This window comes from Berghia stephanieae, chromosome 2, assembly GCF_034508935.2.
Source record: "Berghia stephanieae isolate SIO BIC M18660-M18661 chromosome 2, UCSD_Bste_1.3, whole genome shotgun sequence".
Classification (NCBI taxonomy): Eukaryota; Metazoa; Mollusca; class Gastropoda; order Nudibranchia; family Aeolidiidae; genus Berghia; species Berghia stephanieae.
Genome location: NC_088361.1, coordinates 6,601,103 through 6,626,123, shown reverse-complemented (window position 1 = coordinate 6,626,123; position 25,021 = coordinate 6,601,103). Strand labels below are relative to the sequence as shown.

Sequence of the window (25,021 nt, the reverse complement as noted above, 5' to 3'; positions counted from 1 at the left end):
ATGTATTTGGGTGGGAGTTGGGGCGTGTGAAAAGAAAGCTGTTTATTGTATAACGAATGCAGAATCTTTGCCGTTTTCTGTTTGCAAAATTCGCTTTCTATGCTGCTAAATTTTCAAATTTCCTACATGTTGAAAATATTGTGAATTTATTTTTTTTGGTCACAAAACCGCGAAGACAGATTAACTCTCAATCGTCACAGGAAGATTTTATGATAAATGAGATAATGATCCTTATGGATACAAGAATTAAAAAAAAAAAAATTTAAAGTGAGACAGACGCAACACTTAGAAATTTCTGCTTTATTGAGGGAATATATATAATTTATCAAGTGCTATGTAAACTAATATAATAATATAGAAAAAGCAATACTGAACATTTAGGGCGTGCATGTGACATAAAATGATAGAAATAATGGACGCTTGTCTACTTACCGCCCCCCCCCCCTTTATTATTTCAGTAATAAAGTACAACTAATATAAAACGTACTGATACAAAGAATTATTTTTTTCCACTAAGAGGTGTGTTCCTTATATCCTAGCTCTGCGGTATAATATTGTTAAAACACAAAGTAATATACAAACTTATTCAAAAAGAAGAATGTTTTTGTTTTTAATGGTTTTACGATGATTTACAATGAAAAAATATCATCTCCCAAAACTATGTCAAAACATTTGACTGTTTGTCAGGACTCGGACAAGGGAAAGGACAAAACCAAGTAATCTCATTCCAAGACAATGACAGAAAGCAAGTTGGAAAACATATTATAGGGGTATAGAAGACAAAGTAGGTGATCTCCCTGCCACTATGAGGGGTCAGGATAACTCCCGCCCAGAAAAGAAGACAATGATGTTGGTGACGGAGGCCTTTCGATACAAGTCCTTTTGTGATATACTAGACTGTTTTTGTGGGCAAAAGACCTCGAACACGTGTCACATTTGAAAGGTGTCGTACCAAAGTGACGTGTATTCAGATGCCCCTGTAAATGGTTTGGGCGAGTGAATGTTTTGTCGCAAAAGTCACATAACCAGAGACGTAGAGTCCGCGGTGGTCCTTCCAGTCCTCTGGCCTTCGGTTTCGGTTGCCAGCATATATCTGTTGATGAAAAAACATGGATGGAAATTTTTAAAAACCATGGAAAACTCAGAGGCAAAGAAAAATGCGTTTGGGTAAAATAATCATAAAATCCGCCTGTTTGATACAACGTGCCAAATACCCAAAACGATGTGTAACCTTAATCGTTTATAGTATAGTCTGATTGCTACAATTTAGTGAGAACTAATCATTACAATGGCTGTTTAAAAACAATACCTAACTAACGAAGAGCTGAGTGACGTCAATTTCGATTCTTCTACAATGTAGCGCAGAAATTTGTTGTAATTTGTTTAATGATATCGTTGTGGTTGGGATGGACAAGGTATGCATAAAAAGAATTTAGCTTCGTTAAAAAAATGGTGGTCTTTATTATTCATGCATGTCTTTAAAGTTTCTCCAAATTATATATATATATATATATATATATATATATATATATATATATATATATATATTATATATATATATATATCCCAGTGATTGAAGTATTGAATAAAACGCACTGCTCACTTTCTTGATCTGATGACGCCTTGTATTGATGCTACGCGTTTAGGTAAAATACTCACAACATCCGCCAGACAGATTAATCATGCCATAACACAAAACTGTATGTAACCTTCAACGTTTAGAGTCTGATTTATATAATTTAGTGAGAACTAATCCCCCAAATCGCTGTCCAAAAACAAAGAGCTGGCTGACGTCAACTTCATTCCTTTTATTGTGACTTTGTTTTACAATTTTCGCCAGCGATGAGTATGAGATGATGAAGGCTACGGCCAGTCCCAGCATAATTAATATCTAACACATACGCGCATGCATACTATCCGTCTTCCGGTAGCACTGTTTTAATCTAATCCGATGCCTTTCCTCGAGAATTAGAATTATGCTGTCAGGTTTGCAGGGTCCCAGTGAAAATTTAATTATTTATTTTGTATTAATCACTTTCAATACAGTAGGTCCTGAGCACACTCTCCAATGTTTGGTGAGATGTTCAATAAAATTATTTACAGAGGAACCCGTGTATAAGGTCAGGATATAACGGGGACCGGGTTATATAAACCCGAATTTTAAAAATCCCAAAAGTTTCTCCCTCTTTCCCTTTTGTAAAATGTATCCAGTGTAGCACCATAACTGTTATTCTTAGGTTATATCGTTTTTTACATTCACAGGCACAATGTGTTTCGGTTCAACGATAAATTCGAATCGATTATAACACACATACACACACACACACACACAAACATACAGGCATGCACACACGCGCGCGCAGATATACATAACGACATTCAGATGATACGCATCCATACACTCGGCCATTTGCAAGCATAAGTTCATGCAAGGTGTTTATTCAAATCATATAATGTGATATTTATATCTATAGACGTTAACTTCTGGGGCAACACATTCCCCTTTTGTCATTTGTTATCATTTTATTTGTCAACATACACATGTTTTTGTAACTTTACGTTAACAGGATACTACGATGGTGGGCTGGAAAGTTTTGCAATTTTTCTCATAATTTCAAAGATATTTAATTCGGGAACCTTAATATTTGGTTTAGTCAGATAATGTCTAACCCATTGGCTTTGATGTGCCAACATTTCTTAGCTCTATGACGTCGCTTTCTTCTATCACGTGGTCAACAACCTCGGGGAAAATAAAAATAAAAATGGCTGCACCAAAAGATATTCGATTCAAGCAGCGTGCTGTTATTGAATTTCTGAATGTTGAAGTCTGTTCACCCATTGATATCCATATCAGAATGAAGCGTGTTAATGGTGACGCTTGTGTTGATTACAGCACCGTTTGGAGATGGGTAAGCTCCGTGGGAGACCCGATCGAAACAAAACTTCAAGATCAAAATGCCTCGAACTCGAACGTAATCAAACTGATGTCGAAAATATGATTCTGTCAAATCGGCTTGTTAGACAAACTGACATTGCGAGAGAAGTTGGAATTTCAAAGGAAAGGGTACACCAAATAACAGTGATCATTAGATACAGGAAAGTGTCGGCCAGATGGGTCTCAAGAATGTTGAAATGTCGTGACATGAAAAACAACAACGAAAAACAATTTGCTCCAAACTATTGAAAAAGTATGAGGACGAAGGTGATGCCTTTATTCTGCAAATGGTTACTGGAGACTATAAATGTACTTATTATTATTATTATTATTATTATTATTATTATTATTATTATTATTATTATTATTATTATTATCATCATCATCATTATTATTATTATTATTATTATTATATATTATATTATTATTATTATTATTTATTATTATTATATCATCATTATTATTATTATTATTATTATTATTAATTTATTATTATTATTATTATTATTATTATATTATTATTATTATTATTATTATCATTATTATTATTATTATTATTATTATTATTATTATTATTATTATTATTAGGCGTGGGTCCACCATTATGATTCAGAGAACAAACGCAAGTCAATGGAATACCGACACAAGAATTCTCCTTGTCCAAAAAAGTTCAAAGTTGTGGCGTCGGCTAGAAAAGTTGTGCTTTCTTGGACTTTGAAGTCGCTCTTGATTTTTGGAACAGGGCAAAACAGTGACTTCCGATCAATATGCTACCCCCATGGAAAAACTGAGAGACTGACTGAAAAGAGTGCGACCGCAGAAAAATGCGATATTGCAACACGATAACGCTCGACCCCACACGAGTCAACAGGGTCAAACCGCGCTGAAGAAAATGGATTTCTCCACGTTGCCACATCCACCACACAGTCCCGACCTAGCATCTTCAGACTTCTTATTCCCTAAATTGATGGAGTATCTCAAAGAAAACCACAATGAAAGCGACAAAGACGTTAAAGCTGCTGTCCGATCTTGCTGTAGAGAAAAATGACGTCAGTTTTTTGCCGACGGGATGCGTCAAATGGTGTGGCGTTGGCTGCTCTGTGTTGGCCGTGACAGTGACTATTTCTAAAAATAAAGTAAGTATCAGTAGCTGAGATTTCAAGCTTTCTTTTGGTGTATTGTTTAACGAATTATTCCTAAAAATGAGGGAGTTATTACGGATATTGCAAAAGTTTCCAGACCATCATCGTAATTAAATATATTATATTTGTTTATAGTGTTTGATTGAGAAAAGAAATAAAAGAATTAAAATGACCTTTCTTCCTGTGTTTCTTTATAGACATCCGGCCAACGGTGGTTGCTTACCCTCCCTACTTCAATTCGGTTTTAAAAAGTGGGTGATTTTCTTCTCACCAGATATCATTGCTCCACACATGTTAATGTTTGTATAAATTTATTTTATCAACCAAGAAAATTGAATATCTTAAAACATATGTATGGGTTTGTCTGAGGAACCTGTAACCATTTATCTTTTTAAAAATTGTGGTATACTTTTCGTCTTCTTAATTTCCACCCTATGCTGTGAAACAAGAAAAAATCTGAGGATTTTGAACACATACGATTGATTTCAACATACGATTAAATAAAAAAAAAGTTGAAGGATAGAGTTGAGAGATTTTAAAAAATAGTTCCACAGAAAATGTCTGTTATATTTATTTAAAAACTTATTTTTTCTGATTGTTTATATCACCCCGAGCTTTATGTCAAAGAGGGGCCCCGTTGCCTATTCATATTCGATACTCCATCTCTTTCTTCGTCTTTCATAAGGCTTGTTTTTTGTTTTTGAGGGTTTTAGGACGCTTATTACATAATTAGGTCATTTCAGCGCCAAATTAAAGGGGGGAAAATGAGATAACGGCAACAGGGGCGTATTTGGCCAACTGGGGTAACTTAGGCTACTTACTGAAAAAAAGATTGCTTGTTTAAAAAAAAAAAGGAAAGAAAAAGCGATGTCTATGCAAGGAACATTTTCACCTTAAGCAGCAGTAAAACAAGCCTGATTAGTTCCAGTGCGCATATCCCTCCCCACCTTATACTCCTTCTTTCATTCATCACTACGCGGCTATGTGATCCTGTGGTATGACACTCCATTTCGGATGGGAAGGTCCTGGGTTCAAGCTTCACTTGGTGCATAGTTGAGTCCTTGGAAAGGCTCATTACTCACATTATCTCACTGTACTCATGTGTAAAATGAGATCATGGCCGTTAACAGCATTGTCTCTGTCGGTAATATATATATATAGTAATAATATATAGACAAAATGCATACACACAGGAAAATGATTTAATTTCTTCGTCATTCTCCTCCTCCTCCCCCCACTTCAACCTATTCTTTTTCTTCTTCTTCTTCCCCCTTCCCCTCTTCATCAATATCCTCCTCGTTCTGCTCCTCCGATTCCTACTCTTCCTCCTCTTTGTCCTCTTCTTCTTCTCCTTGGTGTAATCTATTTTATTCTTTATTAGTTCCTCGAGTATCAGTGAAATTAGCTTGAAATCACATAAAGTCTCATCCATACACAAGCACAGGATCCCACTGAATAAGAGGAATACACCCAAAGGCTTATAAATCATAATCAAAACAAAATATAACAGCTCATAGCTGAAAGATGATTCACAAGGATAAAAAATCTCAGCTACCAAAACTCAAACTATACATTTGACTGTTTCCCTCACAGCCAAGGACTCCGGCAATGGCCAGCGCAAAACCAAGTAATCCTATTCCAAGACAAGACAGAAAGCAACTAAGAAAACATTTAGGGGGATAGAAGACACAGCAAGCGACCTCCTGTCCACCATGGGAGGTCAAGAGGCTCCATCCAGAAAGACCGGGTTCTTCAGATTAAAAAAAAACAAAAAACCATTTCACTAGTTTTCTTTACATTTAGTTGTAAAAATAATAGTCACACCACATGGTAAAATATTGGATGGGGATCTTCTCGTGTTCAAGGTCTTGAGTGTTACAAGTTTTGTTACCAGCGTAGCTGTATCGTAGATATGGATTTAGTCAAAAAATGTTTGATATTCATCTGAATACATCGAAATAAAAAAGCAGGTTAGTACTGTATCTTGTGGAGAGTTTAGACTACACTGTTTAAGACAATTATTATATTTCTAGTAGAATGCAATCGGAACAAAGTGTGGTCTTTAAACAAAAGAAAATTGTTAACAATAGTTCAAACTAAAATTTTTAACTGGATTAAACCAAGTCTATCTTGTATAGTTTGTTATTCCTATTAATTTGGTACTTGAATTACATATTTCGATTGTAAATTGATAAAGTTATGACATTTTGAAAATGTTGCTATTTGGCCTCAAAACCGTCAATTCCAATTCGAAACATCAAAACTTAGCAATAAAACAAACTAAAATTTTCAGAGGTGAGGTGCTTTGCTCACTTTTTTATCAACAAAGAGGAGGAATCCGAAAATTATATATATATATATATATATATATATTTATATATATATATATATATATATATATATATATATATATATATACTCCATCAAAAAACAGAGAAAAATCATTATTTGACCACAACATACAGCAATAAAATGGTACATGACTGAGCTCGATCAATATATCATTTTAAAATAATCAAAATTTAAAGATGAATTGTATTTTTACCACCTCAGTTATCCATCTTAGTTATTTAAAGGTTAATTTTTCGACAGACCCCACTCCCCTCCCCCCGGACGTCCACTTATTTGCAGGTCTGGTAACCCAATTTCTTATGGGCTCGTTGTAATGGAAATCTCAAAAAATGACGCCAAATACTGTCAATTACAATGTTAAACTAGACCCATAAATGGGGTCGGATGTCACACCTGCATATATGCACACGTCGCCCCCCCCCCCCCCCCCCCCACCCTTCCCTTTTTTCTACAAAAGTTTCTAATCAGCAATAGGTCTGAGAGTGCATTATTCCGATAAAATAAACAAAACAGAGATATAAAATAGATTTTAGAAGTTTATTTAAACAATGATAAAGTCATAAACTGGACAGAGACAAACTATAAACAGATCAAAGGGGGATAACAACTCTAGCCATTAATAACATCGACAACGTGTTGCTTTATCACGACCCTTGTCAAACAGGTTTGGAGTTGGGACATGTATTAAAAGCGCTTGAAAAATCGATGAAACGTGTCTTAATATTAATGAGCTTTGAATTGAGCTTTATATAGCGCAATATCCACTAAATGTGCTCAAAGCGCTTTACAAGGGCTCCCTGGTCAACAGCAACAAAAAACATGTAGGACGGGACATGCAGCCTGTTACGCGATATTACAATTTATCGGACAAAGACAACGCTGTTAACGGCCAGATACTCATTTTACACCTGAGTACGGTGAGATAATGTGAGTAAGGAGCCTTTTCCAAGGACTCAACTATGCGCGGAGCGCGAGGCTCGAACCCAGGACCTTCCATACCACAAGACCACATAGCCGCGCCTTGATATAGGTACTTCGGCTGGAGGAGTTTATAACATATTATATTATTTCTGGTGAGGATGGCACCTTCTATACCTCAGATTGGTTTATATGCATCATTAAGGATTGCTGTCCAAATGTTGGGACTCGTTTATAGCATTGACATTTAAACTTTCCATTTTGCAAAGTATTAGATTGATAATACCCTCCATTCATCTATAATTGGTTAACATTCGATCAAATGCGTATTATTTATAAGCCTTACTTAGATCCCATTATTAGTTAAAGTATGACAAGAGATGCATATAAGTACATTTAAGAGACCGGAGCTTGTTCAAGGTATGTACATTTTGCTATTTGGCATCCAAAGTAAGTCTTCTTGCTCCTCTTAAACTACCACTAACATTACTTGTTGGCCACAGGTTCAAATGGAGGCAATCGCATACTCCTGTACAGTCTCAGGACACATAAGGGCCCCAAATGAATCTCTCAAGACCAAAGATAAAGAGGAGAAAGAAAGAATGAAAAAGAGAGAGAAAAGAATGAAAGAGAGAGAGAGAGAGAGAGAGAGAGAGAGAGAGAGAGAGAGAGAGAGAGAGAGAGAGAGAGAGAGAGAGAGAATAGTTAAACGGTTAGTGACCGGAGTTAGGTTTTATGTAGTTTGTAAATGACTATTAGTGGCATTTGCCAAAAATAGACATGCTTTTTCGTTCCCATAAGAGAAATTGAACTCAGTGCCTCCCCTCAAAAAAATCTTCCGAGAACGCCGTTTAGTGTGAGGGGGTACGGATCAATGAACTGAGCGTTGGGCAGTTCTTCCGTGGGAAATTCCACCAGCTTGTTCTTCCTTGCTCCAACCAAACCGTGAAACACATTATAATGCTTCTCAAGATAATTCCTCTTCTTAGTGGACCACCCACATTTCACACAGAAATATCTCAAGGAATAAGGCTTGTGTATCACAGCCCAATGACTTCTGAAGTTAGCGATAGTGGAGAACTTGGAATTGGAAATCTTTGAGACACAGTTTGGAACAGGACAACCATCGCCGGGTCGCCACAATATTTCCTGAGTCCAGCTGCCGACGCCACCTGGAGGAAGACACAACGGGGAAAATTTACACGAATATGAAAATGTATTAAAGAACAAATACGAGGCGGCAGGAAAGTATCTATGACCTTTGCTCCAAATAGAATTTCAGCGATTAAAGTTTGGTCCTGAAATAAAAATCCAGTAAAAATTGAAATGTCTTAGTTGTGAGTTATAGTTCATCATTGGTCGACAGAAAATAAGATGTGACAGCAGAGTGACTTTGGACATTGAAAATATTTCACTTTGTTATAGAGATGCGTAAAAGTAAGATACGACAAGATAAGATTATTTTTATTGATCCGTTAACGACATTACAATGAGTTAAATGTATGGCATCTGTTGCTAAGATAGAATTAAGGCAAGGAACATTTTGTACTAATATGGTTCATTGTTATGCAATGAACGCAAAGCACGAAAAGCGATTCGTTTCCAGCAGTGGATTAGAGGTTTGGGATTGGGGTGGATTCTTCATTGTTGATACCATCCCCGCTACGTGACTAAAATGATGGGTGATGAAGAAAAAGAACGTAATGTAGCAGGAGAGGGTGTTGTTTTTAACTCACTCAACCCTAACACCAACGATATCCGTAGTTTTACCTGGGTTACTTTTACGCCATGCCTATTTATTACATTTTTCTTGGAGAAATTATAGGCCTAGTATCAACGCTATTGTTTTTAGTTTTTACATGTTAATGGTAGTTGAATAATACTATCTATCCACATGCTCATTTTCAATACTATTTTTTTCCAATTTTGAAAAGCCGCAAAAATCTCTAGGGTTGAGTGAGTTAACGCTCAAGAGCACATGGTGAAAAAATCCCCACCGTTAATATTTTATGAGGGCAATTTTGAAGTGTGGTAGTGGTAGGTATGCAAGATGCTTACGGAACGACATGTACTAAATACTAGTATCCCCCATGCTAATTCATTGTTACTTAATGAGCATCAAGAGCAATACAGTATTAGAGACTGGCTTTTCCCCTTTATTTTAAAATTGAGTGAATTGTCAGAGCTTCAATTTACGTCTATACTGACGGGCAAATTCTCTATTCCTTCGATAAACGCATGTTAAAACTATATTGTTTAACAGCAGTAAAAGCGAAACTGCCAGTATTATTTTTTAAATTAACTAACAGAGAGAAAATATTGATTTTCCACATGCTAGTCCACAGGTTATGCCGACTGGCTGGAAGAAAACAATTGATAAAACAGATTACTGAAAGAAAGCTTGAAGAAACTCATAGGATGGTTTGTACCCTGTGCTCACGAAATCATCGGATCATTCTAGTTCATTGAAGAGGTGAGAAAAATCGAGACAGGATATGGCGATCAAGGTCAAGCTTTTCCAAGTTCTGAAGCGGACCAACATCCTGAGGATGTCATAGACCACGGCTGTTGAAGGACGAGGCTGCAGCCCAACAGTTCTTAACTAATTTCGAAGTCAAGTCATTTTTGTTTTAAGGGTTTTACCGCGCTTGCAACACAGGTAATTTCAGTGCCAGTAAAAATGTACAAAATGGGATAGTCCAAAAGTCTAGATTTATTAAAATTACACGAGAATAATTAAGACAAAGGGGAATGGTTGAAATAGGGAACAGATGTAGATTCCAAGAGCACACCATCAATGTACTTAGTTTGAGGATTCCCAAAAGGTCTTATCCTGACAGCACCACAGGATCCCGTAAAGATGAATTCACTAAAACGTTTACAGAATATTTGCAAAACTGAAAATAACTATCAAAATATATCAGAGAGATGATGTTCAAGAAAAAAAAAGCATCTACTAATACTAAACATTTGACTGTTTCCCTCTCAACTAAGGACCTCAGCAAGGGTCGGGACATAACCAAGCAATCCAATTCAAGTTCAAGACAAAGCCTAAAAGCAACTCGGAAAACATATATAAGGGGATAGGAAACACAGTAAGGGACTCCTGCCCGCCATGGGAATAAATATTTGTTTTAGAATGGCTGAGTATACTTCGCGGAAACTACTAGCCTAAAATATGTGCATAGACTTTTATCTGAAGAACACGAGTGTGTGAAAAACAGTTCAAAACCCTGCTCGTTCCGCCTACTCAACTCCAATCGGGCAAATAGAGGCTGTTTAAGTGGAGGGTAATATATCAAGATATAAGAGAGAGAGAGAGAGAGAGAGAGAGAGAGGGGGAGAGAGAGAGAGAGAGAGAGAGAGAGAGAGAGAGAGAGAGAGAGAGAGAGAGAGAGAGAGAGTTGTTTTACGGCAGTCGCAACACATTTAGGTCATATCAGCGCCAGTAAAAAGGAAGAAAATGGGTTAGTAAAAAGTTTTAGAATTACAATTAAAGCACCCAAGAAAGAGAAAGGCAAAGAGGAATTAGTTCAAAGAGAGAACAGATGTAGACGTCTAAATTACAAGAGCACATAGTTTGAGAGATGATTTACAGGACAAAAAATATCATCTCCCATAACTCAAACTATACATTTGACTGTTTCCTCCTTGGTCGGTTTTCGGGCCAGGGCCATGACAAAACCAAGTAATCTTATTCCAAAAGCAAACAGAATTTATGTTGGAAAACAGATACAGGGGATAGAAGACATTAAGTGCCTCCCTGCCCACTGTGTAGGTGTGTGTCTGTGTGAGAGAGAGAGAGAGAGAGAGAGAGAGAGAGAGAGAGAGAGAGAGAGAGAGAGAGAAAGGGATCAGTGCTAAGAGGACTCCAGCCTACTGTGTCAAATGCGTGGATAGAACAACACAGAAACGGATTCAATTTTTATGTTTATTTATCCGTAAAGCATTGCAAATCATATTGTCCATCATAATAATAATAATAATAATAATAATAATAATAATAATAATAATAATAATAATAATAATAGTAACCGTTCATCCGTGAATGTTGAAGTCAATGATCTACATAAGATGACCAAGCTAATGAAGAGCTCGGCATACATGAACCCAAGCCTTGTACACAAACGGACAAAGGACTGAAGTGAAAATACGCATAGTCTGATTTGAACCTTAAATAGGCAAAGATGGTAGGTAATCGATTATTTACACTTAATCGTACTTACTTAAACTAATTCCTGATTACTTGTTGTTATTGGGGTTTTTTTTTTTACCTTTCTTCTTCTTTTTTTCTACTAGCGCTGAATAGTAACAAATTATGCTGGGGATAACATGTTATTATTATGATCCGTCAAGTTGCTGCGGTCGACAGTATGGATATTTTTGCGATACTAGTATAGTGTGGTGCTAAATGTATAGCATGAATACGGTCAACCTGTTATCTCCCATGAGTGTCTGATCTAAAAGATCCGGGAAACACAAACAATAAAACAAATGTAAATGAGAGTTGAGACAGTCCTAAATTATGACAACTGAATGCTCGTGTCATTGATTTATTGCCGTTCTTTAACTTCAGCTTTGAACATTTCTTTCCCAGTATCGTGAAATTCTGATTGTGATAGCTGCATCGTGCACATCCCTCTGACGACCATCCGGTCATGGGAATGACAGTGAGTGAGAAATGACAGTAAAAATAAGGAGAGGTTAAATAGAATTGATGAAAAAATACATGCTGTGAAATGTATAAATCGCAATAGTGTGGAGGTAAAAAAAAAACTCACACCAACCATCATATCATACATACACTTTTTTAACAATAATAGCACCTTACATGTTTGTTTTGTTTTTAATCACCTCTTTAAGGGTTTTACGGTGATTGCAACACATTTATATATATAAATATCTTTAAAAATTCGTCAACTGTTTCAGATTCGTCCATTAGCTGCTTGATCAGGCAGTGTAGAAAACAAATTTAGCTTTCAGTGTTTAAGTTGGTGTCATATTATTCGAATGTTATATTTGGAGCAAACCACTCAAAGATAGACTAGCGTCTGTTTCTGAAGGTGACAATAATTTTTTACCACTTTCAAGCTAAAGAGATCAAATAAAACTCTAGCTCATTTAGGCCTTGTGGTTGTGGTTGTCATACTCTTAAGATATGATAATGTTATCTTTATCTATAAAGCAAATTATGCCCAAGCAATATGTCTGGTGCCACCTGTATTAATCACTTAGGAAATTCGAAATATTCCAGTTGAAGACAGCCTAACGTCGGCCAAGAACGATGGCTAGGGTCAAAGGGTACGGATCCATGAATTTCGCATTTGGTCTTTGCTCCATACGAGGTTCTCCAACACTGTTCACGTCTTTAATGCCGTGACGGATTCGGTAATGATTGATGACGTCGCGTTTCCTCTTTGAAGACATGCCGCACAGGACACAAACGTGGCTTATAGAATAAGGCATGTGGATAACACTCCAATGCTTCCGGAAATTACTAACGTCTTTGAACTTCTGGTTCTGGCTAAAGTTGAATCTCATGTCACAATCGCCGACGGGACAGCCATGACCTGGGCGCCAGAGAACTTGATGGTGGCCATCTGGTAGAAGAAACGGTGGCATATAATGCAGGCTTTTAATGTATAACGTGAGAAGGAACATGCTTTTAATAATGCGACCTTCTGGATATTATTTCGCACGAAACGATTCCAGATTAACAATCAGTGAGATCCAAAAGCATTTAATTTAGCTCGTGGCTCGTAAGAATAATACTCCGTTAAAGATATAGATCTGCCCCTGAAATAGTGCGAAAACACATACTCTCTCTCTCTCTCTCTCTCTCTCTCTCTCTCTCTCTCACACACACACACACACACACACGTACACAAAGTAGTATAAAAGCCTGTTTAATGAACGAAGACCTGTCTGCTCTTTTTTCCTGAGTAACCCAAATCACCCGACAAACAAACCATAGGCAAAAGGCGACCACGGCCTTTGTAGAACGCAAGAGATAATTTACTATATATATATATATATATATATATATATATATATATATATATATATATATATATATATATATATATATATATATATATATATATTATACTACCAATACTATCAATGTACATACTGAGATTGAGATTGCCTAAAAGTCCCATCCAGACACAAGCACAGGATCCCACTAAGAGGAATTCAATCAAATGTTTACAACAAACCATGATATTCACAACAACAAATCTAACAGTGCATAACAAAAATATGATTAAAAGGGGAAAATATAATCGGCCAAAAATCATAACGATACATTTGACGATTTCCATCCCAGTCAAAGATTCCGGCCAGGACCAGCACAAAACCAAGTAATCTCGTTGCAAGACAAAAGACAGAAACCAAGTAGGAAAACATGTACAGGGGGATATAAGACACAGTAATGTGCCTCCTGCCCATAATAGGAGGACAAAAGATCCCACCCAGATTGCGGCACTGAAACAAAAAACAAAACCGAGAAAGAGAGAGAGAGAGAGAGAGAGAGAGAGAGAGAGAGAGAGAGAGAGAGAGAGAGAGAGAGAGAGAGAGAGAGAGAGAGTAGAATAGAATAGAATTCCATAAATTAATGTGTTTGCACACATCATCAACCGGTCAGATGTCCAATTTTTAAATAGAGACAAGAAGAAATGGGGCGAAATCATTATCCTCTCATAATAATAATATAATAATATAATATATAATAATAATAATATAATAATAATAATAATAATAATAATAATAATAATAATAATAATAATAATAATAATAATAATAATAATAATATAATAATAATAATAATAATAATAATAATAATAATAATAATAATGGGTGTAATAATTGGGTCTGTGTGGTCGGCGCCTCCAAACACCCACAACGTGATTTAGAGTTAGAGTCGTAATTCTTTTTTCTTTCATTTCTTTTTGGCACTGGCGCCTCCAAACATCAAAAACGTTAATTGAGAGTCCATTGGTTTGTCTTTTTTGGCATGCCGCTTCCAAGCGTCCAGAACTTGATGAAGAGTCAAAGGGCTTGGATCGATAAACTGCTCATTCGGTCGTTGTTCTACAGATGGATTGACGTTTCCACGTTTACCATGTTGCTCATGGTAATGCAGCAACACGTGATCTCTCCGTTTGGAGGACTTTCCACAGATTTCACAAACGTAGCTCGAGGAGTAGGGCACGTGTGTGACCGCCCAGTGTTTCCGAAAGTTTCCGACGTCGTTGAACTTGAATCCACATATCCTTGATACGCAGTTTGGAACTGGACAGCCCTGTCCCCGTCGCCACAAGACACGGTCATGTTTAATGTCATCTGGTGGAAAAGATGTGTCAGTGTCAGTATTAGCAAAAAGGGATATTTGAGAGGGTACACGTATCACGAACACGCGTGGTGGTGTGCGAAAGTATGTATGTGTGAGAGAGGGAGATAAAGATAGGCGGAGAGAGAGAGAGAGAGAGAGAGAGAGAGAGAAAGAGAGAGAGAGGGAGAGAGAGAGAGAGGGAGAGAGAGAGAGAGAGAGAGAGAGAGAGAGAGAGAGAGAGGTGTTTTGTTTGTTTTTAAGGGTTTTACGGCGCTTGCAACACATTTAGGTTATATCAGCGCCAGTAAAAAGGAAGAAAATGGGATCGCAAAAAGTTCTAGAATTACAATTAAAGCACCCTAGAGAAAGTAAGACAAAGGGGAACTGAGAACAAATAGGGATCAGATTTAGATTCCAAGAGCATACCATCAATGTACTTAGCTTGAGATCACCTATAAGTATAAGTCTCATCCGGACACAAGTACAAAATCCACTCAGATGCTTACATTATACATTAAAAATAACAAATATAATAATACATAACAGAGACATGATTTACAAGGAAAAAAATATCATCTCTCAAAACAATAACTATGCATTTGACTGTTTCCCTCCCAGCCAGGACTCCGACCAGGGCCAGTAAACTCATTCCAAGACAAAGACAGAAAGCATGTTGGAAAACAGATATATGGGGTTAGAAGACACAGTATGTACCCCCCTGCCCGCTATGGGAGGTCAGGATCCCCACCCAGGAAAGATGGAGAGTGAGGGAGAGACACACACAGAGAGAGAGAGAGAGAGAGAGAGAGAGAGAGAGAGAGAGAGAGAGAGAGAGAAAGAGAGAGAGATATTTCTCAGAGCAGTTCTTATTTCCCAAGGTTATACTTTTAAAAATCCCAAGATTTTGTTTATACCTATGTGACAACCCCCCCCCCCCCCCCCCCCCAACAACCAACAATAGTACAAAAAAAGAAAGATATTTACTTATTAAACTACCCTAATGGTAGTCTTATTGCAACATAGATAAGCAGGGAAACCTTCGCTTTTTGTGACTTTTGTTGTCCATGAAAGGTTAAAAAGAAAAAAAGGGGGAAAAAAGAGAGGGGGGGGGGGGGGGGGGGGGGGGGGGAATATGGCTGCTACGCTTTTTAAAATATTATTTATTCCTTGCTTTCCTTCAGCTCAATATTTTCAAGGACTCTCTTGATATTTTATAAACGATTTAAACTCGGGTTCATTTTTACTATTTTCGCAGAGACAATAAATTCTATGTTGTAAATGTAGTCATAAATCAGATGTTACGAGTGCCGTGTTTTGGACCACCCTTTTCCCTAATAATCCAATTGTTCCCTGAGCAGTTAGGGACACAAGCCTATATAATAATAATAATAATAATAATAATAATAATAATAATAATAATAATAATAATAATAATAATAATAATAATAATAATAATAATAATAATAATAATAATAAAATAATAATAATAAAAGATAAATTATCATTGTCATCTCAGAGGAAACTATTCTTTAGGGTCTGTGTTGGAAAAAGTCCGCAGCGAGATAACCTTGGCACCCGCCGCTGCACAGTATTGCATAATGTACAGTAGGAACTCAAGGGAAAAAAGACATGTTGACAGTTGGGATCGGACCCGGGTCCTATGGGTATCGGTTCGATGCACCCGACCATCTCGCCCCCGATATTGTCAAATTAACATAAAATAATCATGGCGACATTTGCGCCTAAAGATGACATCCCGTACCACAGAGAGAACACCAGACAATTAAGCGGATAGTATCTTAATCTAAACCAGAGATCTATGCCTGGGTCAAATTAAAAGACATTTCAATAAGTACACAATGGGATTTGTGAATACTTTGGTCTTGTCACTGAAACTTAATGCCCTGGAATATTGATTTTTGCCTTTCATGACTTTTTAGAACCAAATTATCACGTTCTGTTGAGGGAATCCTGCTCTTCCCCCCCCCCCAAACTAAAGTTAGGGACTTATTTATGCGGTTATGTGGCCTTATGGTATGACATTTGCTTTGGATCATTAGGTCTTTGGTTAAAGTCCGGCTGTGAGCGGCGCAAAGTTGAGTCTCTTTAGTAGTTGAGTTATGGTGTCATCAGTAGAAAAGAGTATTTTTCATAAATCGTAATTTATTTTGACTTGGTGCGACATGATTCTCGAAAGTTTATTTCATTTAAACATGTCGATCTAAGGATACCAACTTGGAATATTGCCTTGACACTGTAAAATTCTATTGTATTTGACGTCATCACTGATTGCACTGATGATTACGATAACATTTTAAGAGAAGCCGTTCGCTGTCACATTACTCATGCTGCGCTTTGATATGTTTGGTTTCATGGAAAGCGCTCAACAAGTGTCTTTTTATTATTATTATTATTATTATTATTATTATTATTATTATTATTATTATTATTATTATTATTATTATTATTATTATTATTATTATTATTATTATGTTGCAAAATGGGACGAAATGGAGAGAGGCTTACGTTTTGTCATTCACGTGGAGCTTTAAACCGGACGATTGCGCAAACACACGATCACAAGTAAGATATCAGAATTAAAAAAAAACAACTTTTATTAAATTTGGAGTATTATATTAAAACCAAATTGATGTCATTGCAGCTGTTCTTGGGTTATTTAAACCTGAAATTGTCAATGACTAAAAACAAACACACCGTACATTGCGATTTATTTCAAAATTACCCTTTTCTACTCGTGGCGTCATAACTCAGCTGCCAAAGGGCGCACTGTGATAAAACGTATATCAATCAAAACTTCAATAAATTCTGCACCTATGGCAAAAAACCAGTTTGATGAAATCTTTCATAGCTTTGGAGTTATTCAAACCTGAAATGTGTCAATCATTTTTTTTTAAACCCACTGTTTATTCAAAACAACAAATATAATTAATAGTACACAACAGAGAGATCATTTACAAGAGAAAAATTATAAAAATCAAAAAGGATAACAATACGATTCTCTGTTTCCCTCCCAGCCAAGGACTCTGGCCAGGGAACGGACTAAACCAGGTAATCTCATTCCAAGACAAAGACAGAAAGCAATTCAGAAAACAGACATAAGGAGTTAGAAGACACAGCTAAAGTGCTCACTTTAGGAGGTCAAAAGACCCCACCCAGCCCAGCACGTGAAGCTTGTGATCCAAAATTGGACTCACACGTGACGAGTGTCCGTGGTGTCACTTATGACAGATAACGACTGAAATGTCACAGAGAGGTTTCAATTATAATTTTTTTTCAAGTTTATAGTTCCCAGTTATCAATCAGAAAAGTCCTAACCTTAAAAAAACATTATATACATAAAAAAACAATCGCTCACTTGTGTCATACATGATAAATAACACTTTAGCTTAACATATGATTTTTAAATCAACAGGACATAAAATTCAAATCCTGTGTGATCCTACAGTTAACCCTATCATGGCTAAGAGAACATCAAAAACATAACTTTTGTCACAGTATAATTGTCATTTGAAAGAGTATATCAATAACCAACCGCTCTCTTTGCATCATAACAAGATATGAAGTGAATAGAAAAGTGCCAGAAGACAACAGAGAATAAAAATTTTTTCAAACCCCACCACCGCCGCGAAAAAATTTTTATTCTCTGTTGTCTTCTGGCACTTTTCTACTCACTTCATATCTTGTTGTTACCAACATAAGTGCCTGCTCCACTCGCTTTTCTGAATTAAAAATTCACCCCATACACCGGAGCATACTCAATGTCTCAATCGTTTCTATGTTATATGTTTGTGTTGAGAATATTGGCTATTAAGCTTAACTGCTGGTCAAAATTATTCGCGATGGTGGTGTACGAACGAATCGGCGATCTCAAGAAGTGGGTGAGAGAGGGATCTAGTAATGACTTTGAGTTTGAAACGAATATTTTTGTGTTCGTTGATAGCTCACACGGTAGAGCCACGCTCTCACCTGCCAGGCGGAGTTGTCCTACCAATAAGGTCGCAGGTTCAAACCCCACCACCGCCGCGAAAAAATTTTTATTCTCTGTTGTCTTCTGGCACTTTTCTATTCACTTCATATCTTGTTGTTACCAACATAAGTGCCTGCTCCACTCGCTTTTCTTTGCATCATAATAACTTAGCAAACAGCTCCGGTAAATCACAACTTCTATTAATCGCCACGTTTCCCTGCTCCTGATGTGTTGCGATTAACCGGAATGCTGCTGTTTCCATTTTTTTTTTTAAAAAAAAAGGTTTATTTGTTTACAACACTAAGTTGTTTTTAAAAAAATTCATTTAATTGCAAACGGCTGAGTGGACTGTCCTTTGTTTTCCAAAAGTTCTTACACTAATAACTTCCTGGAACAAAGGTAGTAATTAACATAATTTCTGAAACCATAATAATTTACCTGTTGGCTAAATTTGCTCTTCTTTCACCAATGTGTAATCGATTTTGCAGAGCTCTGTTTCTTGAACAAAATGGGCTTGTGGGTCGGTCAATTTGGTTTTGTTGTGTGTCTTGGGGCTTGTAGCTACATTTTTCATGAGCTGCTGTTCCTTAAGTTTTTGTCTGCAGGAAAAAGAACAGAAACAGAATGTAAAGCATTAGTCTTCTACGTGGGCTAAGTGGTTTAGTGGTATGACACTTGCTTTCGGATCGGAAGGTCCTGGGTTCGAGCCTCGCTCGGTGCATAGTTAAGTCCTTGGAAAAAGCTCTTAGCTCACATTCTCTCACCGTACTCAGGTGTTAAATGAGGACCTAGCCGTCAACAGCGTTCTGTCGAAAAAAAATGTAATATCACCTAACAGGCGTCATGTTTCGTTCTACATGGTACATGTTGCTGTTGGTCAGGGACCATTTGTAAAGCGCTTTGAGCACGTTTAGTGAATATTACGCTATACAAAAGCTCACGTTTTACTGCTTGTGTTTGTTTGTTGCTTTAGGTCTCTTCCAACACAATTGAGGTTATATGAGAGACCGCTGAAACAAAAAAACAAGCAATCTAACAAAAATAGTACAAATGTAAATCAAAATCATAACCTAAAGATATCATAAGCTAAATTATAAATAACCAAGAACAAACAGGCAGAAGATTTACAGGAAAAAAAATATCCCCTGTCAAAAATACAATCACAAACCAAAGAAGCAGGATAGGCTAGTAAAGAGAAGAAGAAACGACATCACTATCGGATCGTACACCCATGCGAACATCATAGGTATATGATTCAAGGGTGATGCTCCCATCCAACCACCCGCTCGTTTTACTGCCCTTCGGTGTGCAATACATAATCTGCAAAAAAAAAACAGCCAACATTGTGTACCCTCTCACCCTCCCCCTCTTCTTAAGAATAAAGGATCAAAACAAATGTTCTTAAATAGAAAAATAGCTTCTGACACGAGCGTGGACTAGACAAATTAGATTGATAGACTATATTTTTAAGTAGTAGTCGTGGTAGTAGTAGTAGTAGAAGTAGTAGTAGTAGTAGTAGTAGTAGTAGTAGTAGTAGTAGTAGTAGTAGTAGTAGTAGTAGTAGTAGTAGTAGTAGTAGTAGTAGTAGTAGTAGTAGTAGTAGTAGTAGTAGTAGTAGTAGTAGTAGTAGTAGTAATAGTAGTAGGAGCAGTGGTGGTGGTTGTGGTGGTAGTGGTAGTAATAATAATAATAATAAGAGTAATAATAATAATAATAATAATAATAATAATAATAATAATAATAATAATAATAGTAGTAGCAGTAGCAGCAGCAGCAGCAGCAGCAGTAGTAGTAGTAGTAGTAGTAGTAGTAGTAGTAGTAGTAGTAGTAGTAGTAATAGTAGTAGTAGTAGTAGTAGTAGTAGTAGTAGTAGTAGTAGTAGTAGTAGTAGTAGTAGTAGGAGTGAGAAAGTTTTATATTGCGCCTAATATCAAAACGTCGTAACGCTTAGATATGAATACAATAATTTACTCATACATATTCATAAATTTAAAAAGATTGACAGTTATGCTATGTACTTAGAAACGCACTTACCGCCTTTCTCTCTTATATTGTGTATTGACCGATTTCCGTTTCTCTCTCTGCTCTGGCGTCAAAGACATGCAATAGAGACGGTTGGCATCCTTCTTCTTGGCTCTATCCATTTCACGGAGAGCACGATCCTGCTTACGACGATCACGACGTGCCTTACACTTTTCAGCATTTGTTAAAGGCTCCCTCTTCTTTGGTTTCTTCGGTTGATCTCTCAACTTTCTACCTGAAAATGAATAAAACAATAAAGACAAATCATATGAAGACAAACATGGTTTTATCTTTTCTTGTTTATTTTTTTTTACTGGGACAACAATTGCCCATCCTGGCTGCTACCCTTCAGGATAGATTAGGTGGTGGGGAGGACCTTGTTCTGATTCAAATTCTGGTCCTTAAGTAAAGAAAGACGATAGAACAATGACTTTTTTTTATTTTTAAAATCAAATTAAACGTCGCTTTTCCTTACAAAATACCGATGGGGATTTTTCATCTGGATTCATGCAGAGGAAAGACCTTAATAATTAAAGCGTCGGACGGTTGCAATGGGATGACAAATAGGGGTTAAGTTTCTTGCTCGAGGAAACGAGATGAGTTTGACCTGGCTTGAACTCAAGTTGCTTAGAGTAGAATGTGTGGTTTAGGCGCTAAAGTCATCATTATCTATGGAACGATTATTAAATGTAACTTAACATATGGTATAAGCATGAACTGAAAAGTATAACAATAACTTTATCTTCATGCAATATGCAAATTATGTAATTCAAGATTGCCGTCGGGTTACTATAATAATAATAGCAATAATTTTGATGTCCCCATATATATTGATTGATTTCTTTGAATTTCAGCATTTATGTTGCTAATCAGCTGTTCTATGGTCTGTAGCAAAATGTTGGATCTGCTTTGAATTTTGTATTAAAAAAAAAAATATCTGACATTTGAATTGTGAAAAATCATTATTTAGTTACCTCATTATATATTATGCACAGAGGCAATAAATCTCAAATTATTCAATAAAAATCGCTTCATTTTGGAAGGAGACCTGAATAAATTTGTGTTAAATGCACACAGCACATTTGAACAGCATTGCTTTGTTGGTTTTTGAGTAATCATGCATCAAAGATGTCAAGTTAGCAAGAAAAGTTGGTCTTGAGAAAATTTTCAAAAACTGTTTTCTTTTCCTCTCCCTTGTCATAAGTCAAGCTTTAGTTTTGATAAAATGTTCGAAAACTGTATTATATTACATTTCCCTTGTCATTGGTGGGCTGCTGCCTTCATACTACCAGTTGCTCCCTCCTGTGTTGCTCGATGAAGTTTTTTGGAATGTGCGTATGTAACTCGTTTAGCTAATACGATTCAATAGTCTGATGTCACGCCGCCAGGCAACGGCGGTCATCTTGGTTCTAAACAAAGAAAATCATTACTTTTTATTTTTCATGCTGGCTAGAACTTTTCATATGCCTTGTGATCAGAATGTGTAAAGTCAAAACCTGATCAAATTTATGGGTTTTTTCCCCTCTGGATACCCTTTATGCTCGCTGGAGAAATATTTCATACGGGCGTCCGCCATTGTTCCGATAGTTTAGAGCCAGTGTTACTAAGTTACCATGCGTCATTAGGAAGGAAGTGACGTTACGACTGTTGAAGAGTATTGGCAAGGATTTCTTAAGAGCATTATACCTTTTAGCGATGGATCTGATGACAGCAGCCATTCTCGTGTTTTCTTCTTGGTGCTTGTGTTTTATTTCTCCACCATTTTAGCCACTCAATGATTTGAAATTGATCTGGTAAGCCTTGCAACGGGAGCAAATTAAGTCAACGTTGTTGCTGAATCCGGACGGCTTAGTTGTGGAACGTTCGCAATGCAAGGTGAACTGCTGGTACTCTCAATATCTAATGTGAGTATTCGAAAAGTCATAATTGAAGGATTTTATCCATAGCATTCGGGAATTGTATTTGCTTGAACTTCCCTCATGAGGAAGTGGCGAATTGGGCTTCACTTTCTTTGCAGATGAGCACCGGGACTCGTACTCGTAATCGATAATATCTAGATCGGTCTAGGTCTATTTGTGTGTGTGTGTGTGTGTGTGTGTGTGTGTGTGTGTGTGTGTGTTGAATCTGGCTTTGTTCTTGGTGTCCTGATAATCTCGAAATTTGCGTTTCCTATGTGTGCCTTATCTTTCTGTTTCCCATAGTCCCTTTCCCAACAATGATACACTTAGAGGTATGTTGGATCAGCAGAAGTCACATAAAATACAAGTTAAATTTACAAAATTCGATTTTAGGTCGGTTTGGTTACATTGGAGACCGAGTTGAGCAGTTAATTAATATACTCATTTCCTTTGGCGCTTTATTTCCTAAGGTAGCCATTCGCATTTTAATGCTTTTTATTATATTTGAACAGATGTAGTAAAAATGCACAGACATTCTGGTAGCTAGGAATTTTGAAACAGGGGTTCATGGCGTGGAAATACTTCATTACCCGCTAATGAGAGGTTTTCTGCAGTTAATCAGAGAACTGGATAAACTTTGCTCATGGAAATTTTGCGTTTAAGAATTTTTTTTTTTTTTCATTTTCAACATGATCTTACAACTTCTGCAATGCCTTATCCAAAATCCATTCTGCCCAAAATGATCTACAAAGTGGGTTAGGGGTCCCACAAAATGGCACACAAAACCTAAATGAATAGTAGGTGTTGAACAAGAAATACGGAGGCAAACCTTATCTTTAAATAATATTTTGCTTATAAATCAATATCAGGAACGAGCAAAACGTTCTAAAACTTGGCAAAAATTCATTTTCATATCATATTTATTCTTACAATCTACAATCTAAACATTGTGTTGTTATCAATATAGGCCATAAGTGACCTATCATCCACTTCGATTGAAAACATGAAAAGGCTCAACTGCAAATTCATCATATACTTTACAGGACTAAATATTGTAATAAGTGCAACACTATCTATCTATGGGGGTGCAAAAACTGAGTCACATATGATAAGATACAATTTGTCATCACTATAATCCCGAATCAGAAGTGACACATAATTCTCGATGAAAAGTTTATATTACTTCTGTGAAAAAAGTCCTCATTAATCGCATTGTTTATATAGCTAAATGCTTTAATATATTAATATTATGTCTTACTAAATATAATTTGTGGAGGATAAAGTAAACACATAGTCACTAATGACACTGATTTTAACACAAATAACTAGGGTCAATTTGTCATCACAATATTCCTGAATCATAGTGACATTTGAACTTCCATAACTACATTTTCCCTTGTTTGTTTGTTTTTTGTTTTGTTTTAGAAAGGTGGCAATATATTATAATTAACACAACTCGCTTAATGCTGAGCAGCTGCTATACGAAAGTATTTCCTGCCAGTTAATTTGAAGGATAATCTCACTGTCACTGATGACAAATTGTTCGAATACTGATTTTCTCAAAATTGTCTTCAGCATAAACTTGAGTCGTAGGTGACATCCGATTTGGTCTCCCAAACAAAAATTGAGAAACGATAAATGCGACTTTATGCATTTTAAAAAATCAAGTTTATCCTATTCAGATTCATTGATTCCAACATAATCAATGCTTTTACCTGTACATTGATCTTCGTATTATATATTTAACTTGGTCACTCACCATTTTAAAAAATAAAATAAAGGCCGTAGGGTGTATGGATGAGCGAAATCATATTTTCATTAAATTATAAAAATGAAGTTCTATAGTTTATTAAGACTAAACAGATGTCTCAATCATGCTTTTTACTGTCACTTATAACTATTTCAAATAAAACTGTCACTTATAATTTAAAAATTAAAAAAAAAGCTTGATGACAACAAGGGCTAACTTACCGCCTAGAAGAAACGCCATCTTGCCACAGAACAGAAAATTGGTGAAATCATCCAAAAAAAAAAAAAGAAAAAATCTCCTTTTAAACGTTGAAACGGCATTGCGGATCGAAATATCTGCCCTGATGGGGCTGTGTGTGTGTGTGTGTGTGTCGCTTATGACGAATGACTACAAAATGATGAATCCTTTATTGCATCTATAATCTGATTTTCTCTTTCAAATTGAGCATTGATTTTTTTTTTTTTAACTTGCGTACACGGCTTAAGGGCGTGGGGGGTATGAATTGATGACGGCATGCGTCCTCACCTGTTTTTATAAGTTATAAGTGCCCAAAATGTGAGTATTTCTTTATCATTTGATTGTAACTTGGTTCCAATTATCTTTAAAATATCATATTTAGTAATCGCTTGATTCTATTACGCTCTAAGGAGAAGCCAAAAGGTGCGATAGAAATCCGAGGGTGC

At 36.4% G+C, this 25,021-nt stretch overlaps 1 protein-coding gene across 7 annotated transcripts in view; it reads right to left on the bottom strand.

The window, feature by feature from the left end:
* Nucleotides 1–334: 334 nt before the first annotated feature.
* Nucleotides 335–25,021, bottom strand: part of LOC144964226 (uncharacterized) — a 110,198-nt gene continuing 85,511 nt past the window's right edge. For 2 of the 7 annotated variants that reach the window (XM_078898264.1, XM_078898255.1), the window contains one exon: nt 11,271–12,947. In XM_078898264.1, the coding sequence (XP_078754390.1) occupies nt 12,890–12,947 (58 nt within the window). In that variant the 3' untranslated portion in view covers nt 11,271–12,889. Of the gene's footprint in view, nt 1,094–6,947; nt 8,520–11,270; nt 12,948–14,213; nt 14,692–19,106; nt 19,268–20,702; nt 20,926–25,021 lie in introns of those variants that run through there. The other 5 variants (XM_078898244.1, XM_078898243.1, XM_078898262.1 and 2 more) reach the window with 5 other exon arrangements.